This window comes from Chondrus crispus, genomic scaffold, assembly GCF_000350225.1.
Source record: "Chondrus crispus Stackhouse genomic scaffold, scaffold_233, whole genome shotgun sequence".
In the NCBI taxonomy this organism is placed as follows: Eukaryota; Rhodophyta; class Florideophyceae; order Gigartinales; family Gigartinaceae; genus Chondrus; species Chondrus crispus.
In genome coordinates this window covers 49,375-68,014 of record NW_005179112.1, presented here as the reverse complement: position 1 = coordinate 68,014, position 18,640 = coordinate 49,375, and the positions used below count along the sequence as shown (strand labels likewise).

The 18,640-nt window shown below is 52.2% G+C and overlaps 1 protein-coding gene across 1 annotated transcript; it reads left to right on the top strand.

Annotated features, from left to right (window-relative positions):
- Nucleotides 1-3,162: 3,162 nt before the first annotated feature.
- Nucleotides 3,163-3,666, top strand: CHC_T00004477001 (hypothetical protein). The gene has a single exon (XM_005715882.1). It carries the CDS (start codon nt 3,163-3,165, stop codon nt 3,664-3,666), a length of 504 nt encoding a protein of 167 aa, XP_005715939.1.
- The last annotated feature ends 14,974 nt before the right edge of the window (nt 3,667-18,640 follow it).

The window sequence follows — 18,640 nt, the reverse complement described above, 5'->3', positions numbered from 1 at the left end:
TTGGGGAAGGAAAAATCTCGGGGGTTGGAAGAACAGGCAAGAGATGGGCGCTAGCTAGGCGAAGAACATTCGGAGACTTTCTTAGTTTTGTACGCTATTCGAGATGAAAGCACCTGTATGTGTGAACTATATGAAACTGAGAGTGGGCGTGCACAAAAACGTCTCAAATGAACAACACGTGTGTGTGATTATACATAGAGGTCTCAAGACCTCTATGTATAATCACACAAATATATCTCAAGCCAACACATGCTAATATCTATCCGACTGGGAGCTGTCCGAACATGAGAACAGTGTTTGATTTTGTGAGAGAACAGTCCTTTTTTTCCAAAAACAGGTACAGCCGACCCTACGCATTAGTGCCGCCGTGTGTAAGGACTAATAATGCGGCACTAATTTGGAGCGGCACAATCAGAAAGCAGAATCACTACCCGGCCAGAACTCTGTTATTAGAGTCTGCTGTTGTTGCCTTTGACCCTATCTCTCATGCCTAGCTTCTAGAAAAGCTCGTTTTGCGGACCTCAAGTGCGATAAGGCATTGCTCACATCGCACTCCACACCCAGACTCTCCAAAGACCCAAACAACCTTGCTAACACTACAGCACTCGGTACGGCCCGCCTCTCCGTAATTTCACACTCGCCTTCTGCCACACAATCATCCATCATAGCATCACTGGCAGACTGATTCTGTAGCTCTCCACCATAATGTATTGAATCGCAAGCATCACTAATAGAAGCTTCTGCCACAAGCTCAGTCTCGATCTCAATCCATTCCTCCACATCGCAGGTGCAAAGTCTTTGTTCCGAGCGTTGTAGCGGTGTTGGTCACAATTTGTTGGAGTAAAGGAAGAGAGCGTTTTGATGTTTCGGATGGTTCGCTCTGAAAATTTGAACTGACGCATAACTGTGGTATTCGCATTCCCGACCTGCAGCAGATGCCCAACCTCGATTTTCTGTGCAATCGTAAGGCGCGTACGCTTCGCTTTGGCGATCTTTTCAGGAATCATGTTAGGGTCTTTGAGTGAGGTGCCATCACCAATTGAGCTGAGGCGCATGAGGAGTGGGCGATGACGACGTCGTGCATCACACGTGGCAGAATTTGTGTCTGCCGGTTTTTGCGGCACTAATTCGAGGGTGGCAATAATGAAGCGGCACTATTGCGCGTCCCCACCCTGTACATTGAACTGCAAATTTAGGAAGTCTTTATGGGCGCCATCTCCTTCCGTACTTGTCCTCGGTAAAAACACCATACAGAGCACTTGGCAGTGAAGACTGTTTTGCATATAAAACACCAGGTTGCTATTCTGATCCGTTGTTTTCGTTTCAGAGCTATAGTACATACACTGTTTCCAGGTGCCCTAAAAAGGCTTGTTTTCCATTCGTTTATAAAAACGGACCTGAAGAACATGTAGTCGTTACCAACCTCTTTGTTATCCTAACGCAAAAGTTATTTATTGTAGCGATGATATCCTTTCCTTCTTGCCGAAAAAGTGCAAGTCACGAAAATAGAAATGTTGGATAGAGACCTCTTATGATAACATCGGTTGGATAGACATCAGTCTGAGAATATGGTTATTTGTTGAGAGGTGTGTACGCGTCTCTGTACACGCTAGTATGTATAGGGGTGAAGCTCCCCGGAGAATAGCGAGTGGCTGTAATTACTATCAGCCAACCGAGCGTACCTAAAGCGATCCAGTTTTGGATCACAGAGCCGCATTGGGACGGTCCAGTGCGCATCGCATTCCGCATCGCTTATGTCCCTCAACTTGAACGGATTGTGGGAAGAAAAGCAGCACTTTTGGGAGCTGCAGAGCATCATAGCTAAGCATCGTAATCATTTTGACTGTGAACCGTTAGAAAATAGCGAGAAGGTGGGTACGATATAAACGACAGCAATGATCTTGCACCCACCGGAAATTGTGGGCTTTTGAAGAACCTGGTCCATGTTATTTTCAATTCCAACACGTATTAACCTGGATTCAAAATTAATCTGGATCAGGTTTATTCTTGTAGCAGAGCGAAAAAGTGGCGTTCAGATTTAACATGGACTATGTTAATTACCGTGATCGGTGTAGTTTCCTTTCTCATCATGTCTTTTTCTCTTTATGTTTTCTTTATGTTTTCCAGTTCGGTCTAATGTTTTGCGTAGCCTTTCTGTGTCCCCTCTTAGCCGATGTCTCGTGACTGACTAGAACCAATAAACTACGAATATCTTCAAGAAAGATATATGCACATTGCGAGTTTTTGGCAATTACAGTGTGGTTGAGATGCATCCTGACTCACTTTAACCGTGGCAAAAACGCACAGTGTGAGAGTTGAAATCTAAATGTCCAATGCGTACGTGAAGATTCTGACCACTGTAAACGCGCTTGCCGGTAAAGCCCCCTCCTCAGTAGAATCGCGACATAGCATCGAGACATGTTTTACGCCAGCAACAGCCCGTCACTTCCAAAATATACGTGCTGTTGAAGGGCCGAGGATGAAAAATGCACGCTGTAGTCATTGTCATTGAGTAGACAAGTTATTCATCTGGTACTGGATTTGTTTGTACTGCTTCACCATCACAAAATTTGGCACCAAAGCATAAGAATTCACATAAGATTGTACCGGCATGTAGCTTTCTGTGTCCATACGTGGATGACCAGACTACCTCTCCTTTCACTTCGAACAGCTTCTGGATTTGCGAATTCTTTCATTATTGAGCATGCGTGGAACTTCTATGGACGAACATGTTTTACATAAACAATGACTCTTATCCCGAATATAGCGAAAACGGTTCTGCCATTAAAAATTTTACTTCTCTCTGCACTTTCTGAACCGAAGAAGGTCTACATATTGAAACCGAACGGTGCCTGCTGTTGAGGATACACCTGTACACCTCAACTCTTTCTCTCTGGTTCTACGAAAGGAAGACGTAACACGTTAGCACTGTACTGTATTGACAGCGAAGATAGAGTGGATTCGGTATAATCGGACCCGTGGTCAATGGCCCTACAGTACCTAATAAGTTACAGTGTTGATTTGCTCAATTCAGCAGAATTGAGGCCGACTACCTCGCATGATCTGGAACGCACTGAGATGGTATCTGCAGATGCAAAGTAGTATAAATTAGGTCTCGTGCAGCAACTCTAAGAAATAAAAACACACAACTCCAACACCTGCATGCCTTTGCCCCCGAAGACGACATCTCAAAAAATTTTCGCCATGTTTGCTGAGTTAGCTCTGAGTTTGTACCTTGCTTTTCTTGTCACGTTCGCTACTGGTATTCCTCTGAGCACGGAAAGCAACTACGCCATGGTAAGGCACACTGGATCACTGGACCAACTCGTGTTTCAATGCGCATCGTCATCACAGAGTTCAGATCTGACCAAGAGTGAAAGTGGAGTCGTTTTCACAGGCTGTTCAAACCCTATTCGAGCAAGAATAAGGGAAAGCGCACCCGCACCCAAACCCGTAGACTCAGCGCCCGCTGGCCCCCCTCCAAGTACGGACGATTCTGGATTAGTTGTGGCTGCACCTAAACCTTGTTCGGTTCGGAGGGAGGTATTTTTGCTCGATGATTCAGCGCACATCAGTATGTCGAGAGAAGCGACTGCGGCTGAAAAGGGCCTCCAAGATATCGCACATCGTGCTACACCTGGAAATATGCGATTCAGGTCGCATTGAAGCATGACTCGAAATTTCGTCTTAGGCGAATGGATAGTAAATACCAAGCAATCCGACTGCGTCGTACCTTCAAATTATCACGATTACTGCAAATGCGTTCGTGTTTTTTGTCCTCGTAAGCACTACCGTTGTCTATGTGTACTGAAATGCGATGACTTTTCAGATTATTTTTGATGTCCCGCTGCTTTAGCGACGTAGACCGAAGGAGTAAACATTCTAAACGCTCCAGAATTCTTTCTGCAGACAGACATGTATCACGAAGGGCATCTACATATTCGGGAGACTGGGAAGGGAAGCATGGTCATTTTAGTTTTCTCCAATATATAAACGACATCGAAGGGTGTTTTGTGTCGGCCAAGAGCTAATTTCTATCACACAACCCTTCAAATGCAATAGATGCAAAAGGGGGCACATGATTACTGTCGACTTTCCATATTAATTTCGAGATCCCGGGTCGTCAAGCAAATACGTTATGTGGCATTGCGTGAATTGCACTGTTCGCAATGCAGTGTATGTTGGTTTCCGTCTACAGGAACATCGTTTTTAGATAGAATGACCAATAAGGATGTAATTTAAATGTTTATCGAGAAGTCTAGATTTTGACATGAATGTGGCGAAATTGCGACCAGATGTGATTGCACCGCACTTACATTCATGTAGCCTCGTACAGGAATACCCTACGGGGATTCCTGTACCTACTTCCCCATGTCTTAACGAGACCGAAGAACATTACAGATTGCTTGGTTTGTAACCCCTCACAATCTGTCGATGTGGCGATGGTTGAGGTATGATAAGGGAAGGATACTAAGGATACTGAACTACGGTTGGCACCCCGGTGCTCTATTAAGTCGGCGGCGACGGCCGCTCTGTGACCTCGCGCCCTCCCGGGTTGTCGGAATATAGCAAAGTCTAAGAGTCGTTCTCTACTTTGCTCGCCTCTGGGCGTGCGGCCGAGGCTCCGGCGCTGGCGGTCCCTGCCGCCGCAGAAGCGGCAGGGCCTAATGGGTGTGACGAAGGAGGGCGGTGTCGGACGAAACTAATGACCACTACGTGGTCTCGGCGTTAGCCGGGATCTACAAGGGTGAGCGCGGTCTGGTAGCCCGAGTAAACTCCATCTTTCTCTAACTCTCTTTGTTTGTCTCGGGACCAGATTGACACAATCGAACCTTGAAACAGCTGCAACATTTCTTCGCAAGTACGTTGCATGGTACGCACACACCAAAGATTGCTCACTCTTGTATGAATGATGAATCTGAAATGTGTAGGCAAATCATTGGGTGCTGTCTCGTGAAATCCCGGTATTTGGCCTGGGTTATTTTTGAACGCGAGATGCACTTGCATGTCGTAGTGACTACCGTGTAAACCTTTTTGCACAACCTACCAATGCTGCCTGTCGTTTTACATTGTTGTATAACCTTTTTTGAACCTTGGAGAATATCGCAAATGCGCTGTAGCTCTGATGGACAACGGGATGGTGCGATGTGCAGTTGAGGGAACAAAAGCGTACAGAAATTGATCAAGGGGGCTCGGTGTGAGGAATGTAGACTATTTGTAGACTTGACAGTACTTTCCCTCTTAGGATTCCATCACACGTGGAACAACTTCTGGCATGGATTTTCTTTTAGGCGGCGTCGCAAATTTCGCGATATGGGTGAGCAGTCGTGAGAATGCATAGCCAGCAGCGGGTTTTTGCGATCCTCTTTTCACATTCTCCGATTTTCTAGACGCGTCACACGTCCGTGGTTGCCACGTTAAAACTAGTTCATGTTCAAAACTTCCCATTCATGTGAAAAGGATGACTACAGTATGTTCCTGGCTGGGCAATTAGCCGAGAGGGATTAGTGGCTTTTATCGTGACACATCTTGGAGATAGCTATCGGAGCCAACCGAGCAAAGAACGATGTGCCCACACCACGTGCCAACATCAAATATATGTTATGGTGCGGTAGACGCCACTCCAGCCATGCTACGGGGTATGACGAGAGATGTAATCATTGCTTCAAATAGGCTGGCCGGAGAGCCGGTCATTAGTTCTATCGATCATGGATAAACTTTTTGATATTTTATACACGAAGAGATTGTGCCAACAGACTCAAACTTTTGTACAGACTATCTGTCGACGGCGAATAGCATATCGCTCATGCGTTCTGCTTTGCAAACAACCCTTCTAAATCTCGACTTGGAAACATGCCTCTGGTTCCCTCACATCAACGTCTTTGCGAAAGAAGTGGAATTGCTCGGCCAAATTCCTTAAAAGATGTTTGTTTTGCGAGATGATCGGCTATCGACATGTGGAGCGCACAAAATGCCCTAGTTGGTAAAGAGTCCTTACATCACTCGCTCTGCCGGCCCCGTACGTTTCCTTGCTATCTGAAATTACACAAAGCTCTCGTTCTTGATCGGTACAATATGCCAAGGGACGGAAATGTGACTGACCATGTCATGAGGGGAGTCTGCCTCTAGACATACTCTGTACCGTACATTGCCACACCACTGTGTGTGATCCATGAAAGTGTCTGCGTTCAACCAATCCCCTTCAATGAGTGCTCGTACAGAACTTTTGGACTGGACTGCGCCGAAACGAACAGTGGATATTGCACGCCTATGACATTTGTATCGTTTGTATTTCCTCAGGGCCCCCCATAGATCCTCGTTGGCGGCGCAGGTTGAAAGTTAACAGCGCTTTTCTAATCTGTCTTCAGAATCATGGCCGTATAGGGAACTTTCGGCATATGGGTTTCGCAAACGGGGCAGCGGAGGAATTAGGGGATTAGATGGCTCCGTAAACATGCATGACTGAATTAAAGATTGTGTCTCAAACCCTCTGGCAAAGCCACGCCGTCTCCTAGCCCACGAGAAGCGAAATTTTCATCAGGATCGCCCTAATATCTCTCTCCCGCTTTCTGTGGAGGCCCGAACAGGTATTGCAACGGATTCCATACAGCGATATTCGTCTTTCAGTGGCAGATAGTGGTCATATCAGAGAATGTTTCAGCTGCAAAACTCTCGCAGGCATGTCTGGAAAGTCATTTCGTGCCTCGCTCTGCTAGCAGTCAGTCAGCCTGTGCTAGGTGCTCCTCTTCTCACGGCCACGAAACCTGGGGGGGCGACAGCGTTGGCAACACCTCGTCAACTTGTTTTCCAATGCTCGAAACGCTCTGCAAGTCGCACAAAGACAGGAGATGCAGAGGTGGTGTTCTTTTCAGGCTGTTCGACGCTGCGGCCAGCGCTTCTCGGACATGAAGATCACGCAGACGGAGCGCGTGCAACTGACGCGGGATCTCTAGTGCAGAGGTTTGAAGATGTCGAGCCGTTTCTGAAAAGTCGGGCTCTAAACCGAAGCGCCGTTCCTTGCGGAGCGACAGATGGGGTCGTCGAAGTGCCTGTAGGGTACGTGCCGGATAGTGATATTCCCATCACAGCGTCACCCGGCGGCGAGATTTCCGCCAGAAGTGAATCGTCGCTGGGTAGACGCAATCTGCTCAAGCCGGCTCCAAGGTCAACTGGAAACTTTGCAATGGGTGCACGGATTGTTTCTAGTGGAAGGAGGCCGTGCAATAATCCGTTCACTAAGAACCCTTTGTCGCAATATTTTGATTATTGCCGATGCGTCCGTGTCGCTTGTATTACAATTCTCGAAAAGTGCTTCTGCCATTTGGAGTGTGTCTTCATCTAGAACTGTAGAGTAGATACGTGTACTTCAAGGTGCTGTACACCTGGTCTCACTTTGCATCTGGCCTGTCTGTGTTGTAGTCCGGTGTCCAGATGACAAGTGGGCATCGGTATGCAGTAAAGAGTGTCTGAAAGTACAGTGGGCGGTACAGACGGCCTGTAAACTAATGTTGCCGGACCAAGATGCCCTTCTTTGGGCCTCGTCCCTGAAACATTAGTGTCATGATGTGGACAAGCCCAGAGGAGTACCCTTGGGTACCGTCCGAGTATCGCATGGCTTTACTGTACATTGTTGCCTTGGGTATAGAGTCGACACTGTGGCCGTACTATGGGGGCGTCCCGCTCTACAGGGCATATCTGGGCATATCAAAGCCCTATTGAATAACTTGCGTGGCAAAGGTGGGTTCTAGGTTTTTCTGCACAGTCCAAATGTACGCTTCCTGCAGTTCTCGAGCACGCGGATTCCGTACGGTACAAGTAAGAAAAGTGGGTAAGCCGAGAATACACACGTTGGCCTACCGCATGCCACGCTATATTGTATGTGCAATACTCACAGGTACGGTACGTTGAGAGGAGCAGCAAAGCAGCGGAAGGGGCAAAGCGGTGGGTGTGTTTAGGAATTAATTCTCTCTCCACGAAATGTCGCTGTCGGACTGTCGGAGAGTTGAAATTTACATCTACAGATTGATTGATTCACACGCTCGACTGTATTCCGCATCAACCCGACGCAGCCCGCCTACACCAACACCTCACACTCCCTCCTTCCCGCATTTCGTGTACATATCGTACGCTACTCACGTATTGTAGCGCGTTAGCGCCTTACGGACCTGCATACGAGTCCGTTCGCCTCTGTAAACACACATCCCACCCCAATTACCACCACCTATACGTACAGTTCATCACCTTAGTCCAAAGTTCGCCCCATCCATCTGCTCCCAGACTCACCACAACGCCCTTGAACGAGACACCATCCCACATTACTCTGAGTATACCGTTCCCTGTATGCCCACCGCAGGCCCCACCCCCTGCGACATACACCGATCACAAGCATCGCATAAATGACGCGACCTCTCCGTCGTCCCTCCGTCTGTATAAAACCAACATCACCACCACGTCGTACAAGCCCCTTCCCCTACACGGCAGTTTCCACGTTCGCGCCCTGATCATCTCTGACAAGCGAGGCTTGTCTAACGTTTTCGTCATGACCTCCCGATCCGCCATCTCGTTCCTTCTGCTCCTTTCCCTCGCCCTACCCTCCCTCGCCCAGCCCTTCTTCCGCGACACAAAACTCCGCCTCGGCTCCACTAACTACTTTGCCGGTATCCCCGTATCCCTCGCCCTCGTCCCTGCAGACCCTTCCCTCCTTCTCGTCGGTACCACAGGCGGTACCATAAGACTCATTCGCGTCGCCCGCGAAGGCCTCCTTTACTCTGTCGTCAAGGAGCTCGGTGAGGTCTCGGTCGGCGATCGTCGCTCCGTCCTCGGTATTAACGCGGATCCTTTTGAACCAAACACTTTCTTTGTCTCGACAAGCGTACCGTTTTGGAGGGAAAGAGGTTTTGGAGAAGATGGCTGGCAGAACGGCAGGATCGAAAGACTGTTCTTTAAACCCGAAACGTTAGAGATACAGCTGGACGAAATCGCAGCCGTGAAGGGCTTGCCTGCCAGCCCAACAATTGCTGGTGTGTACTCTGCGATTGTGGATCCGCTCACGGCAAGGTTGCTCATCAGCATCCCTGCCTTCAACAATGGTGGCGTTCCGACCGAGGATGGAGCGCTGCCCGATTCCGTGTTGAGTGGTGCAATCCTAGACGTAGACATTCGTCGCGGTGGAACTCTTCGAGTGAAATGGTCTAGCTCTAATCCCAAGGTGGCTGTTCCTTTGGACACTCCCGAGCAAAGCGGGATCGCCATTTATGCCGAAGGAATACGTTCGGCATTCCAAGTCGCCATCTCGAGATTCAATAGACCTTTTCTCGTTGATGGGGGTGCGGACGTGGGTCGTGGTGAGCGCTCATTATCGTGCTTCCGCTCCAGGCCATTCCTGAAATCCTTCCCAGACAAAGTCATTCGTGTTAGAAGAGGGGAGTACTACGGGCACCCGAACAGACAGCGGGAGCAGTGCACGTTCATTTCGCCCGAGATTAAACCGGAGGTCGCGCGGTCGAGATTCCCAGGGTACACGCCGCCGCTCTCGCATTAGTGCCGCCCTGTGTAAGGACTAATAACGCGGCACTAATTCGGAGCGGCACAATCAGAAAGCAGAATCACTACCCGGCCAGAACTCTGTTATTAGAGTCTGCTGTTGTTGCCTTTGACCCTGTCTCTCATGCCTAGTGTGGGGATTTGGGGTACTGTACAGGGTGCAGTACCCAGGAGTGTCCCCAGGACCAAAGCCTTCAAAAAGGTGATTTTGTTGGTTCGCGTGTACGCCAGGTGTACACGTGGACAATCTCCCTTGAAGGGCGGCGGTCCTGTGGAGTGGAAGATGATGGCGGCCCCTCTATAAGAGAAAGGGGCGCGCCGCGACACACTGCAATGGGGGAGAACAACAACGGCACCGGAACCGACCCCCCCTCTTGAAATGAACATCTCGCTTTCCTCTCTCCCCTACGCGCGCAGGCCCCCTTTTTAGCTGTCAACATGGTACTCTTGTGGAGGGGTGGCAAAGAAGACGTCTCCCTGTCACAGTTTGACTTGTCGAAGCCGGCCGACGTCCACAAGTTCTTTTTCGGGTTCGAAAATGTTGCCACCTCTGGCAAGTCGGACGAAGAAAGGGCATCTGAACTCCTTCGCTACCTGGAAGGAGATGCATTCGACTTCTTGTATCAAGCCTTTATCAAGAACGGAGATATCAGTGCAGATGGCTCCGACTACCAGAAGGTCAAGAAGGCCTTGGTCGAGCGGTTCGCCCCGGTTGAGTCACTTGAAGATGTGATTCGGGATGCAATGGCCGCTCGCCTTTCTTTCGGGGATCTCAGTGGGTCCCTTCGAAACTCATACCGTCTCTACGAGAAGGCGGGATTCAACGACGAAGCGAAGTTCGGACTGCTTCGCAACGCCGTGATGGAACATCTCGAGTTGGCCCAGTTTGCCATCTATCGAGGTGCGAAGACCTACAAGGCCCTATTCGATGCAATCATGGACTTCTGGTCTGGTCGCTGCGCCTTTCAGGCGGCGGCGAACTCCTTGAGCAATTCGCGCTACCAGGGGTCAGAGAGCTCGCAAGTTATGTAGGAGTTGAGAGGGTAAGGTGGGTCAAAAAGGGTCATGATGCGTTCAAAAGCTCCCTTGTCTCCACTCGAGACGAAGGTTGACGCTTTAGCTGATCGACTAGCCGATATTTTCCTTATTATCAAGAAGAATCAGTCGAGGGATGACGCAACAGCTTTCCGCCCCGCCCACGATGGTACTTGTTCTTATTGCAAACGACCGGGTCATGGCGCTAATAGATGCGATGCGAATCCGCATAGGGACACGAAATGCCCTCTCTGCGGAAATTTGGTCATTCAGAGACAAGCTGTTGGGCTAGAATTGGTCCACAGAGGGGAGGTAGCAGTGCCTACCCTCCTAAGAATACCCAGACGGATATTGCCGTGTCGGGTACACGGACGGGCTCCGCAGGTAACCAGGTGAGTGTTGTGACGCACGACGACCGCCCTGCTGATGAGAAGTTAGTGGCATCAGTCAAGAGAAACGCCAGTGGAGAGCCGGTGGCCAAGACGCGAAAGGATGGTGGCGGCGAGCCAATCCCGTCCCTTCTCAACCCGCGTAAGTACTGGACTCCGAACCACATGAGGAAACCTCCTAAGCCCGGCCGTCGAACAAGAAAGAAGAGGACAAGTAAGAAGAACGCCGTCCAAGAGCACTCGGGGAAGTACGATGTGGTTTCTTCCCTCGCGAACGCCCCCTCTGGTTTTACATTCGGTCAACTGATTCGAAGAGATGGCGACGAGGCCAAGAAAGAGATCCGTCGTTTGTTCAACAGTCGCCCTAGACGCCCCGTAGCTGCTTCGATCGGTACTTTGCCGAAACGTCTGAAAGTAGTTTCGGTACAAGTCTACGGGACACAAATGAGAGCGTTGTTAGACTCAGGAGCTATCCCTAATGTTATGAATGCGTCTGTGGCATCGAAGCTCTCTCTGTCTCCAAAGCCGACCTCGACGAAGATTACGGTCGCCAATGGACAAAAGACAACCTGCTTAGGTTCCATCGAGGAAGTTCTTGTCACGTTCAATGGCGCTGTTACTTCACTCAACTTCTTGGTTCTTGAAGGATCCCCAGGTGATATCTTAATCGGGTATCCAACTCTCGAAGAACTTCAAGCCTGCATCGATCTAGGTCACCAGTCTGTTAGAATGTTGATCGGAAACGAAACCGTGAAAATGAGTCTGGAGTTTGATCAAGTAAGTCCTATCGTCGCGGATTCGGAGACTGATAGTGAGGACTTCACTTCTGATGTCGAGTCGTTCGCCTCAGAAAACTCGTCCGAAGAAGAGACTTATGTTGTCGCCATCCTCGGCGATAAACCTTTCGAGCTAGACTTAACTCTGGACGAAGCGATCGGAGAAGATGAGGAAGTAGAATCACCTGATTCGAATGTCATCAACGAGGCCGTGAAAATGCTTCGGGAAAAACCTGTGTATCTTGACAATGAAGCTCAAGCAGTCATCGAGACCGCCCAGATGGGTAAGAGTATCGTTGCTACATCCCTTGACGACCTTCGGCCTGCTGAAGTCCCAATCAAGCGCCATTTCGAGTTAGATGACACTAATCCGATCTATCACTCGACGAGGAGAATGGCTCCCTCGCATAACGAAATCGTTCGGAAAGAGCTGGACAAAATGCTGGAAGCAGGAATCATCACGCCTTCCAGCGCCGCATGGTCCTTTCCGGTCGTCATCGTATCCAAAAGAGATGGGAATCCACGCTTCTGTGTTGATTACCGTTCTCTGAACGAGAAGTTGAAAGCAGACAGATGGCCTTTGCCGAAAATAGAAGAGATATTTGATGACCTGGAAGGAAGTGCGTACTTCACTTCTCTGAATTTGTTCAGTGGTTACTGGCAAATTAGGATGGCACAACAATGCAAAGAAATGACTACTTTCGTCTGTCGCTACGGGACGTATAAGTTCGAAGTCATCCCCTTTGGATTGATGAATGCGCCTTCGACATTTCAGAGAATGATGGATACAATCTTTCGCGGAGTGCGGTTTGTGCGTGTGTACCTCGATGACGTTGTGGTGTTCTCTAAGACTATAGAAGAACATCTTCGGCACCTGCAGCATGTATTTGATGTGCTTGACGAGGCTGGTCTTAAGCTTAAGCTGACAAAGTGTAGCTTCGCCCAGGCGAAGATCAAGTTGCTTGGTCATGTTGTCGACAAAGGCGGGATTGCCGTTGACCCGAGCAAGGTCGAAGTAATTCGGAATGCAACGATCCCGACCACTACGACTGAACTTAGGAGCTTTCTCGGGTTAGCAAGCTACTACCGTCGTTTCATCTGCAAGTTTGCGGACATTGCTGCGGTACTCCATGCGGCTACATCCGGAAACGGCCGATTGAAATGGACCGGAGAAATGCAAGAAGCCTTTGATGAACTACGCATAAAGTTAACTTCTCCGCCAGTCTTGGCTTACCCAGACTTCGAGAAGCCCTTCGTCGTTGAGACGGATGCGTCATCGGTCTCCGTCGGGGCTGTGTTGGCTCAAAAGAAGGAAGATGGGAAAATACACCCCATCCAGTACGCAAGCCGTACTATGAATACATCTGAGCGCAAGTACTCCGCTTGTGAGCGTGAGGCGCTTGCGGTCATCTTTGCTTTGAAGAAAGTTCGTGTTTACGTGCTTTCGTCTACACCTTTCAAGTTGATTACTGATCACCAGGCTCTTAGTTATGCCTTTCGCAAGAAAGACATCCACGGTCGTTTGGCTCGTTGGCTAGACTTTTTAGCCGAGTACGACTTCACCGTGGAATATCGTCGTGGATCCGCAAATAGTGCAGCTGACTACCTTTCTCGCATTCAGCCCAAGAACGGCGACAAACCAACTTGCCAGGAAGAGGGAGACCTTGCCCTCGCTATCACGACCCCGATCTACTCTCCAGAAGATCTAGAAGAGCCTTGCCAAGATATCATGTCCTATCTGCAAGGCGAAACACCGGTTGGGTTGGATGATTACAGGAAGTCTCGCATGAAGAATAAAGCGAAGAACTTTCTAGTGTGGGAGTCGAAGTTGTTCCGCCGCACCATTCATGGTCTTCGTGTTATTGCCCCAATTTCCGATCGCGAAAAGGTACTGAAGGGTTTCCATGACGACATTGGTCATTGGGACTTGAAGACCACTCGTCAATTTGTCACGGAAAGGTACTGGTGGCCGACCGTTTGTATGGACGTGGGAGACTACGTGAAGAGTTGTGACGGGTGTCAGAACGCGCGTCCGATTCACAAGTACAAGACCACTTTGCGCCTTCCCATCACAAGCTTGTTTGATGTTTTCTCTATTGACTTTGCTGGCCCCTTCCCTGTCACCTCGTCCGGAAATCGCTTCGTGTTGGTTGCGGTCGAACACTTCACAGGATGGCCAATTGCCCTATCCACTGCTGATAGTACTGCTCAAGTGGTTGTTGACTTCGTCAAGAGAGAAATCATGTACTCATTCGGCCCTCCGCAAACCATTGTCTCTGACAATGCTACCAGCTTCACAGCCTCGGCCGTTTCTAGCTTCATGGCTCGGCACGGTATCACTTGGCGCACCGTCCTCGCCTACGCTCCCATTTCTAACGGTAGAGTAGATAGAATGGTTGGAACTTTGAAGGCTGCCGTCCGTAGGACAGTTCTTGAAACTGGAATGGAGTGGGACAAAGCACTCACCCAGGTCCTGTATGGATATCGCCGACGTGCCATGAAGAAGGGCGTGTCGCCATTCGAATTAATGTATGGGGTCCCGCCTCGGATGGATTCCAGTGCAGAGACAGGTGCAAGCCTAGTTGTTCCTTCCTTAGACCATCATCGTCGTCTGGAGCTCCTGACTGGATCTGTCCCCCGAGCAGTTCGCTCAGGGGCCTCTGTGGAAAAGAGGCTCGTAGCGTCGTCGTCTCACTTCTTCGAAGTGGGAGACAAAGTTCTTGTCGCTCGTGGAACTTCATTCGGTGGCACGAAATGGCCTGCATTCGTATCAAAGTTCTACGGGCCATGCAGAATCGTAGAAGGACGCCACCCTGGCTACGTGTTGTGGTATAACCCCCCCCTGGGGCTTTAAATTAGATTAGATCAAGAACTAGATCAGCTACTGTAGAGCGTCGAGCTCTACAGTACAACCGCACGTGTCCACGTGTACACCACGGGGACAAGGACACGTCATACACGTGCACACGTGTACAGCCCGCGAACGAAGCGCGCACGCACCACGAGTAATACGTGTACTGTCAGCCTCGACATAGCTGACAGTATTACAGTGCAGGCCGACCTGCACTACAGTAGTCCACTACAGTACCTCGGTACTGTAGTGTTATGATAGATTGTTTTGTATATTAAATATGTAACGGACCGACGACGGCGGAGGGGGACAAGCACGGGCTTGTCCTCAACCGACCGCCAAGGTCAGTCCACCCAGCTTATTCTAAACGTCGCCTTCGCCCTTCGCGCGCGTTTAGTCGGAGCCGAGCCGGAGTGGACGTGCAGCACGCGAGCGAGCACGGAACCGCCTCCGCCCGTCAGCACTGGTACGTCACCCAGTGATGCTCCGGAGCGTCGAGGCGTCGATCCGCTCGTGCGTGCGCGCGTCCCTGCTCGCTCCCGCTCTACCACCGCTACCCGGGCCCGAGCCCGGTTCCGTAGCTGGTTGGCCCGCTTCCCCCTTCTCCGATCGGGGGTCTACAGGTCGAACTGCGCATACACCTCCAGTCGTCTGGGGGTGTTTATGCTACAGTGGTCTCCCGACCTAGAAAACCCCGAGATCTTTCCGAGAAGACTTTCTTTTTCGTCCGCGTCCGTACGCGTTGAGATGAGTCAAGAATACGCCACCTCGATCCGGTCCGAACCGGCGGATCCGAGGGCGGCCGCTATGCACGCACCATCACCGCCGTTCGGCGACGGCGACGCTGGTCTCCGAGACCGCGAACCGTCGCCCGAGTCCCCCGAAGGACAAGCGGCTGCGATGTTCGATCACATAGCTGACTACATCGAGGAAGTCCGTACTTCACTCCGTATAGACGTGACGGACGCCGTCTACTCGCAATGTTTGGACGAGCTCCGCTCCCTACGTGAAGGGAGGTTCGATCGAGTCAGCCAGTCTTTGGAGAATCTCCGAGCACTAGTCGACGAGTTACACTCGCGACTGGTGCTCGTCGAAGACTCACGCCTCGCACAGCCCGTACTGCACGGGAAAGGTCGCCACACGAGGCCGACCTCGACGAGACGTCCCGACGATCGACCGTCCCCGTCAGCAGAACAGTTGGGTGCGTTCGCGCACCTCTCCGCGGAGCTCAACGCTACGCGACAGCGTGCTCGTGACATGGAACGGACCATGGCCGCAAGGCTGCCCGGTGCCCCCACGAGAGGGCCCGGTGGTTCCGTACCTCCGAGCGCCGTCGCTCCGGAAGGTTGGCGTCCGACTGGCGCCGACACTAGTCGGACTGCGGAAGGAAACCGTCCTCCGATGGGCGCGAATCCCGCGTCCGAGACCCAAGCATTGCCGCCTATCCCCGGAAGTAGGCGGCAGATGGAAAGCGTATCGTACGCCGACGTACAGGACCGTGGAGGAGCCGCTCGCGGATCCGGAGAACCCATGTTCTCCGTCGATCCCCGCTGGGGCGGCTACTCGCCAGCGGGTTACACCGCGCATCCAGGTCCGGTAGACGTCCGTACGCTACCCGTCACGGCCTTTGGCACACTAGGTCTCGCCGAGCCCGGGCTCGAGCCGGTGCATACGATGATCCAAGAGTTCAGCGCCGTCGCTGACTATCGTATGTACCGCTTGGATAACACCTCGAGGCTCGCCACCTCGGGTGACGCGGGACGGATCGCGAAGTACGTCCAACGCTGTCGTGGGATCCGTCCCACGATGCGTAGCTTCGACGGTACGGACCCGATCGAGCTGCTGCCGTTCTTGAAGGATATTCGGATAACCTTCAACTCGCAACACCTGACAGAAGGTGTTGCGGTGAGAGTCCTCGCGCACTTCTTAGAGCGCGACGAGGAGCGCCTGTATACGAGTTATACGATGCGTGGCCTCCGCGCCGGCCAACTACGCGACGACGTGAGTTGGCCGGGACTCGTGAACCAGTTCCTGAAACGCTACCTAACCGACGACGTGTTAGGTGAAGCGTACGACGCTGTCGCAACGGCGCGACAGCAATCTCATGAAACGGAGAGCACGTTCGCGGACCGGCTCGAAACTGCCGCGTTCCGGTGCACGGCAGTGTTCTCCGAACAGTCCCTCGCGCACTACTTCGTGCGGGGACTCGCTCCTGCGACCCGTGCCGCAGTTTCCGAGACAGTGCAGCGGCTGCCGAGCCGCCAGAAGACCGATCTTCCGACCATCCGCCGTATCGCAACGGCGGAAGGAACCGCTTACCGCGCTCGACGCGGTTTACCTCTGCCGGATTGGAAACCGGCAGGGAGGGCTGGCAGGACTACGAAGTCCGCCGCAACAAGTTCGGCCGCCTCTACCCTCCATGTCGGGGAGGATGGGTGGCAGGCCGATCCTGTCCTCATTACGCAAGGAGTAGGGCCAGTAGGGGGTCGACCCCTTCACCAATGTCGACCCGAATGACGTCGAGCTACGCGACCGCATTCGCGGCCAGTCCAAGAGTGCCCAGGGGTACGGACCCCCGTGTCGCTGAGCTCGACATCTCAAACCGAGATACCGGAGGTGAAGCCCCTCGCGTGCCCCTCCTCACCGATGAGGAGGCGCGGCACGCGGCGACCTTCGCCTCAACGGACGGCAGCGCGTACGTGTGCTGGCTATTTCGTACGTACGGACACGCCATGTACGCCTGCCCGTTCCTGTCGCCGGAACAACGAATGTTCACGGCGTACAGAAACTGCCGCTACCAGATGGAGACGCGCACCGGGGCGCGCAACCTACTCCGGCAAGCGGCGGGCGAGGGTCGTCCCCCGCGTCAAGGTTTCCCGAATCGGTCGGGTGGGGGCGCTCGCTTCGTCCCCCGTGGAGGCGGGTATCGTCGTACCGAACTCGATCGTCGGGATCGGCCCGACTACCGCCAGGCCGACACAAGGTACCCCCGCCAAGGAGGGAGAGGGGATCGAGACCGTTCTCGGTTACCCCAGCAGGTACAGAACGCGATCATGTACCTACAATATTGGGTAGAGGGCCCGTATCCCCTACCCGCAGAGGGACAAGAAGGCGAACCGGTTCGACACGTCCCTCAGATCCTGCGACGTCCGGATGTCGCATCTCAAGGTCAGGAAGTACCCGGGTACTTCGCCGATGACGCGCGGCCGCAGTGGGGGGATCGTCCCGACCCACGCGGCCAAGCACCCGAAGGGGACCTGGCCACCGATAGCCAGGGTGGTAGCTCCGATAGCACCGGTAGTTCGAAAAAAGGGTAAAGACGGTTACGTACACGCGGTCGCGTGAGCCGTCTTTTCCCTATGAACTAGACCGGTCCCCGCGTTCTCGCCAAGGACACGGGGGGTATTGTCCGATAATACATCCCCCGCTATCGGAGTCGAGCACGGGGACTCCACCAATCTCGACATTGCAGGAGAAACCCAACACCGAGGCCCACGTAGACCCGATGTTGGAAGAAGGCATCACCGGGGCACCCGACATCCCAGTGAAGCGCAACGAGCGAGACGCGGTTAACGTCGACCGACACGAGTCGGTCGACCTCCTGACCCCCGTGAGCCCAAGGTCGCCGACGAAATGTCCGCCTCGTACGGACTCCAGCACCTGGACGGGCGTCACTCAGACGCGAACGTCCCCCGGCTCGAGCCGGAGGAAACGCAAGAGGGGCCAACGCCGAAGTCGAAGGCCCCGGCGGAACGACCTCACCGATAAGGTCGCGCCCAAGGTGGTCGATGGCCTCGTATGCCTCATGACGTCGAAAATATATAACGTCTTGGGCTCCGTGGCCACCGAAGGCAACGCGTTTAAGCCCCACACGATCGCCGTCGACACGTGCTCGGGCTACAACTTGGTGAGGAAGGCCGACCTCCCTCCCGACTGGGCCCGCTACGTAATACGGGACGCGCCATTACCCCGCCTGGCTGGCGCGAACAGTAACCCGTGTAGTGCAATGCGCCTGTCGGGCAGAGACCGCGGTCCGATGGTCCAGC

What these genes read in the sequence shown, in the direction of transcription:
- CHC_T00004477001 (XM_005715882.1), top strand. Translation starts at nt 3,163, where the DNA reads ATGCCTTTGCCCCCGAAGACGACATCTCAAAAAATTTTCGCCATGTTT.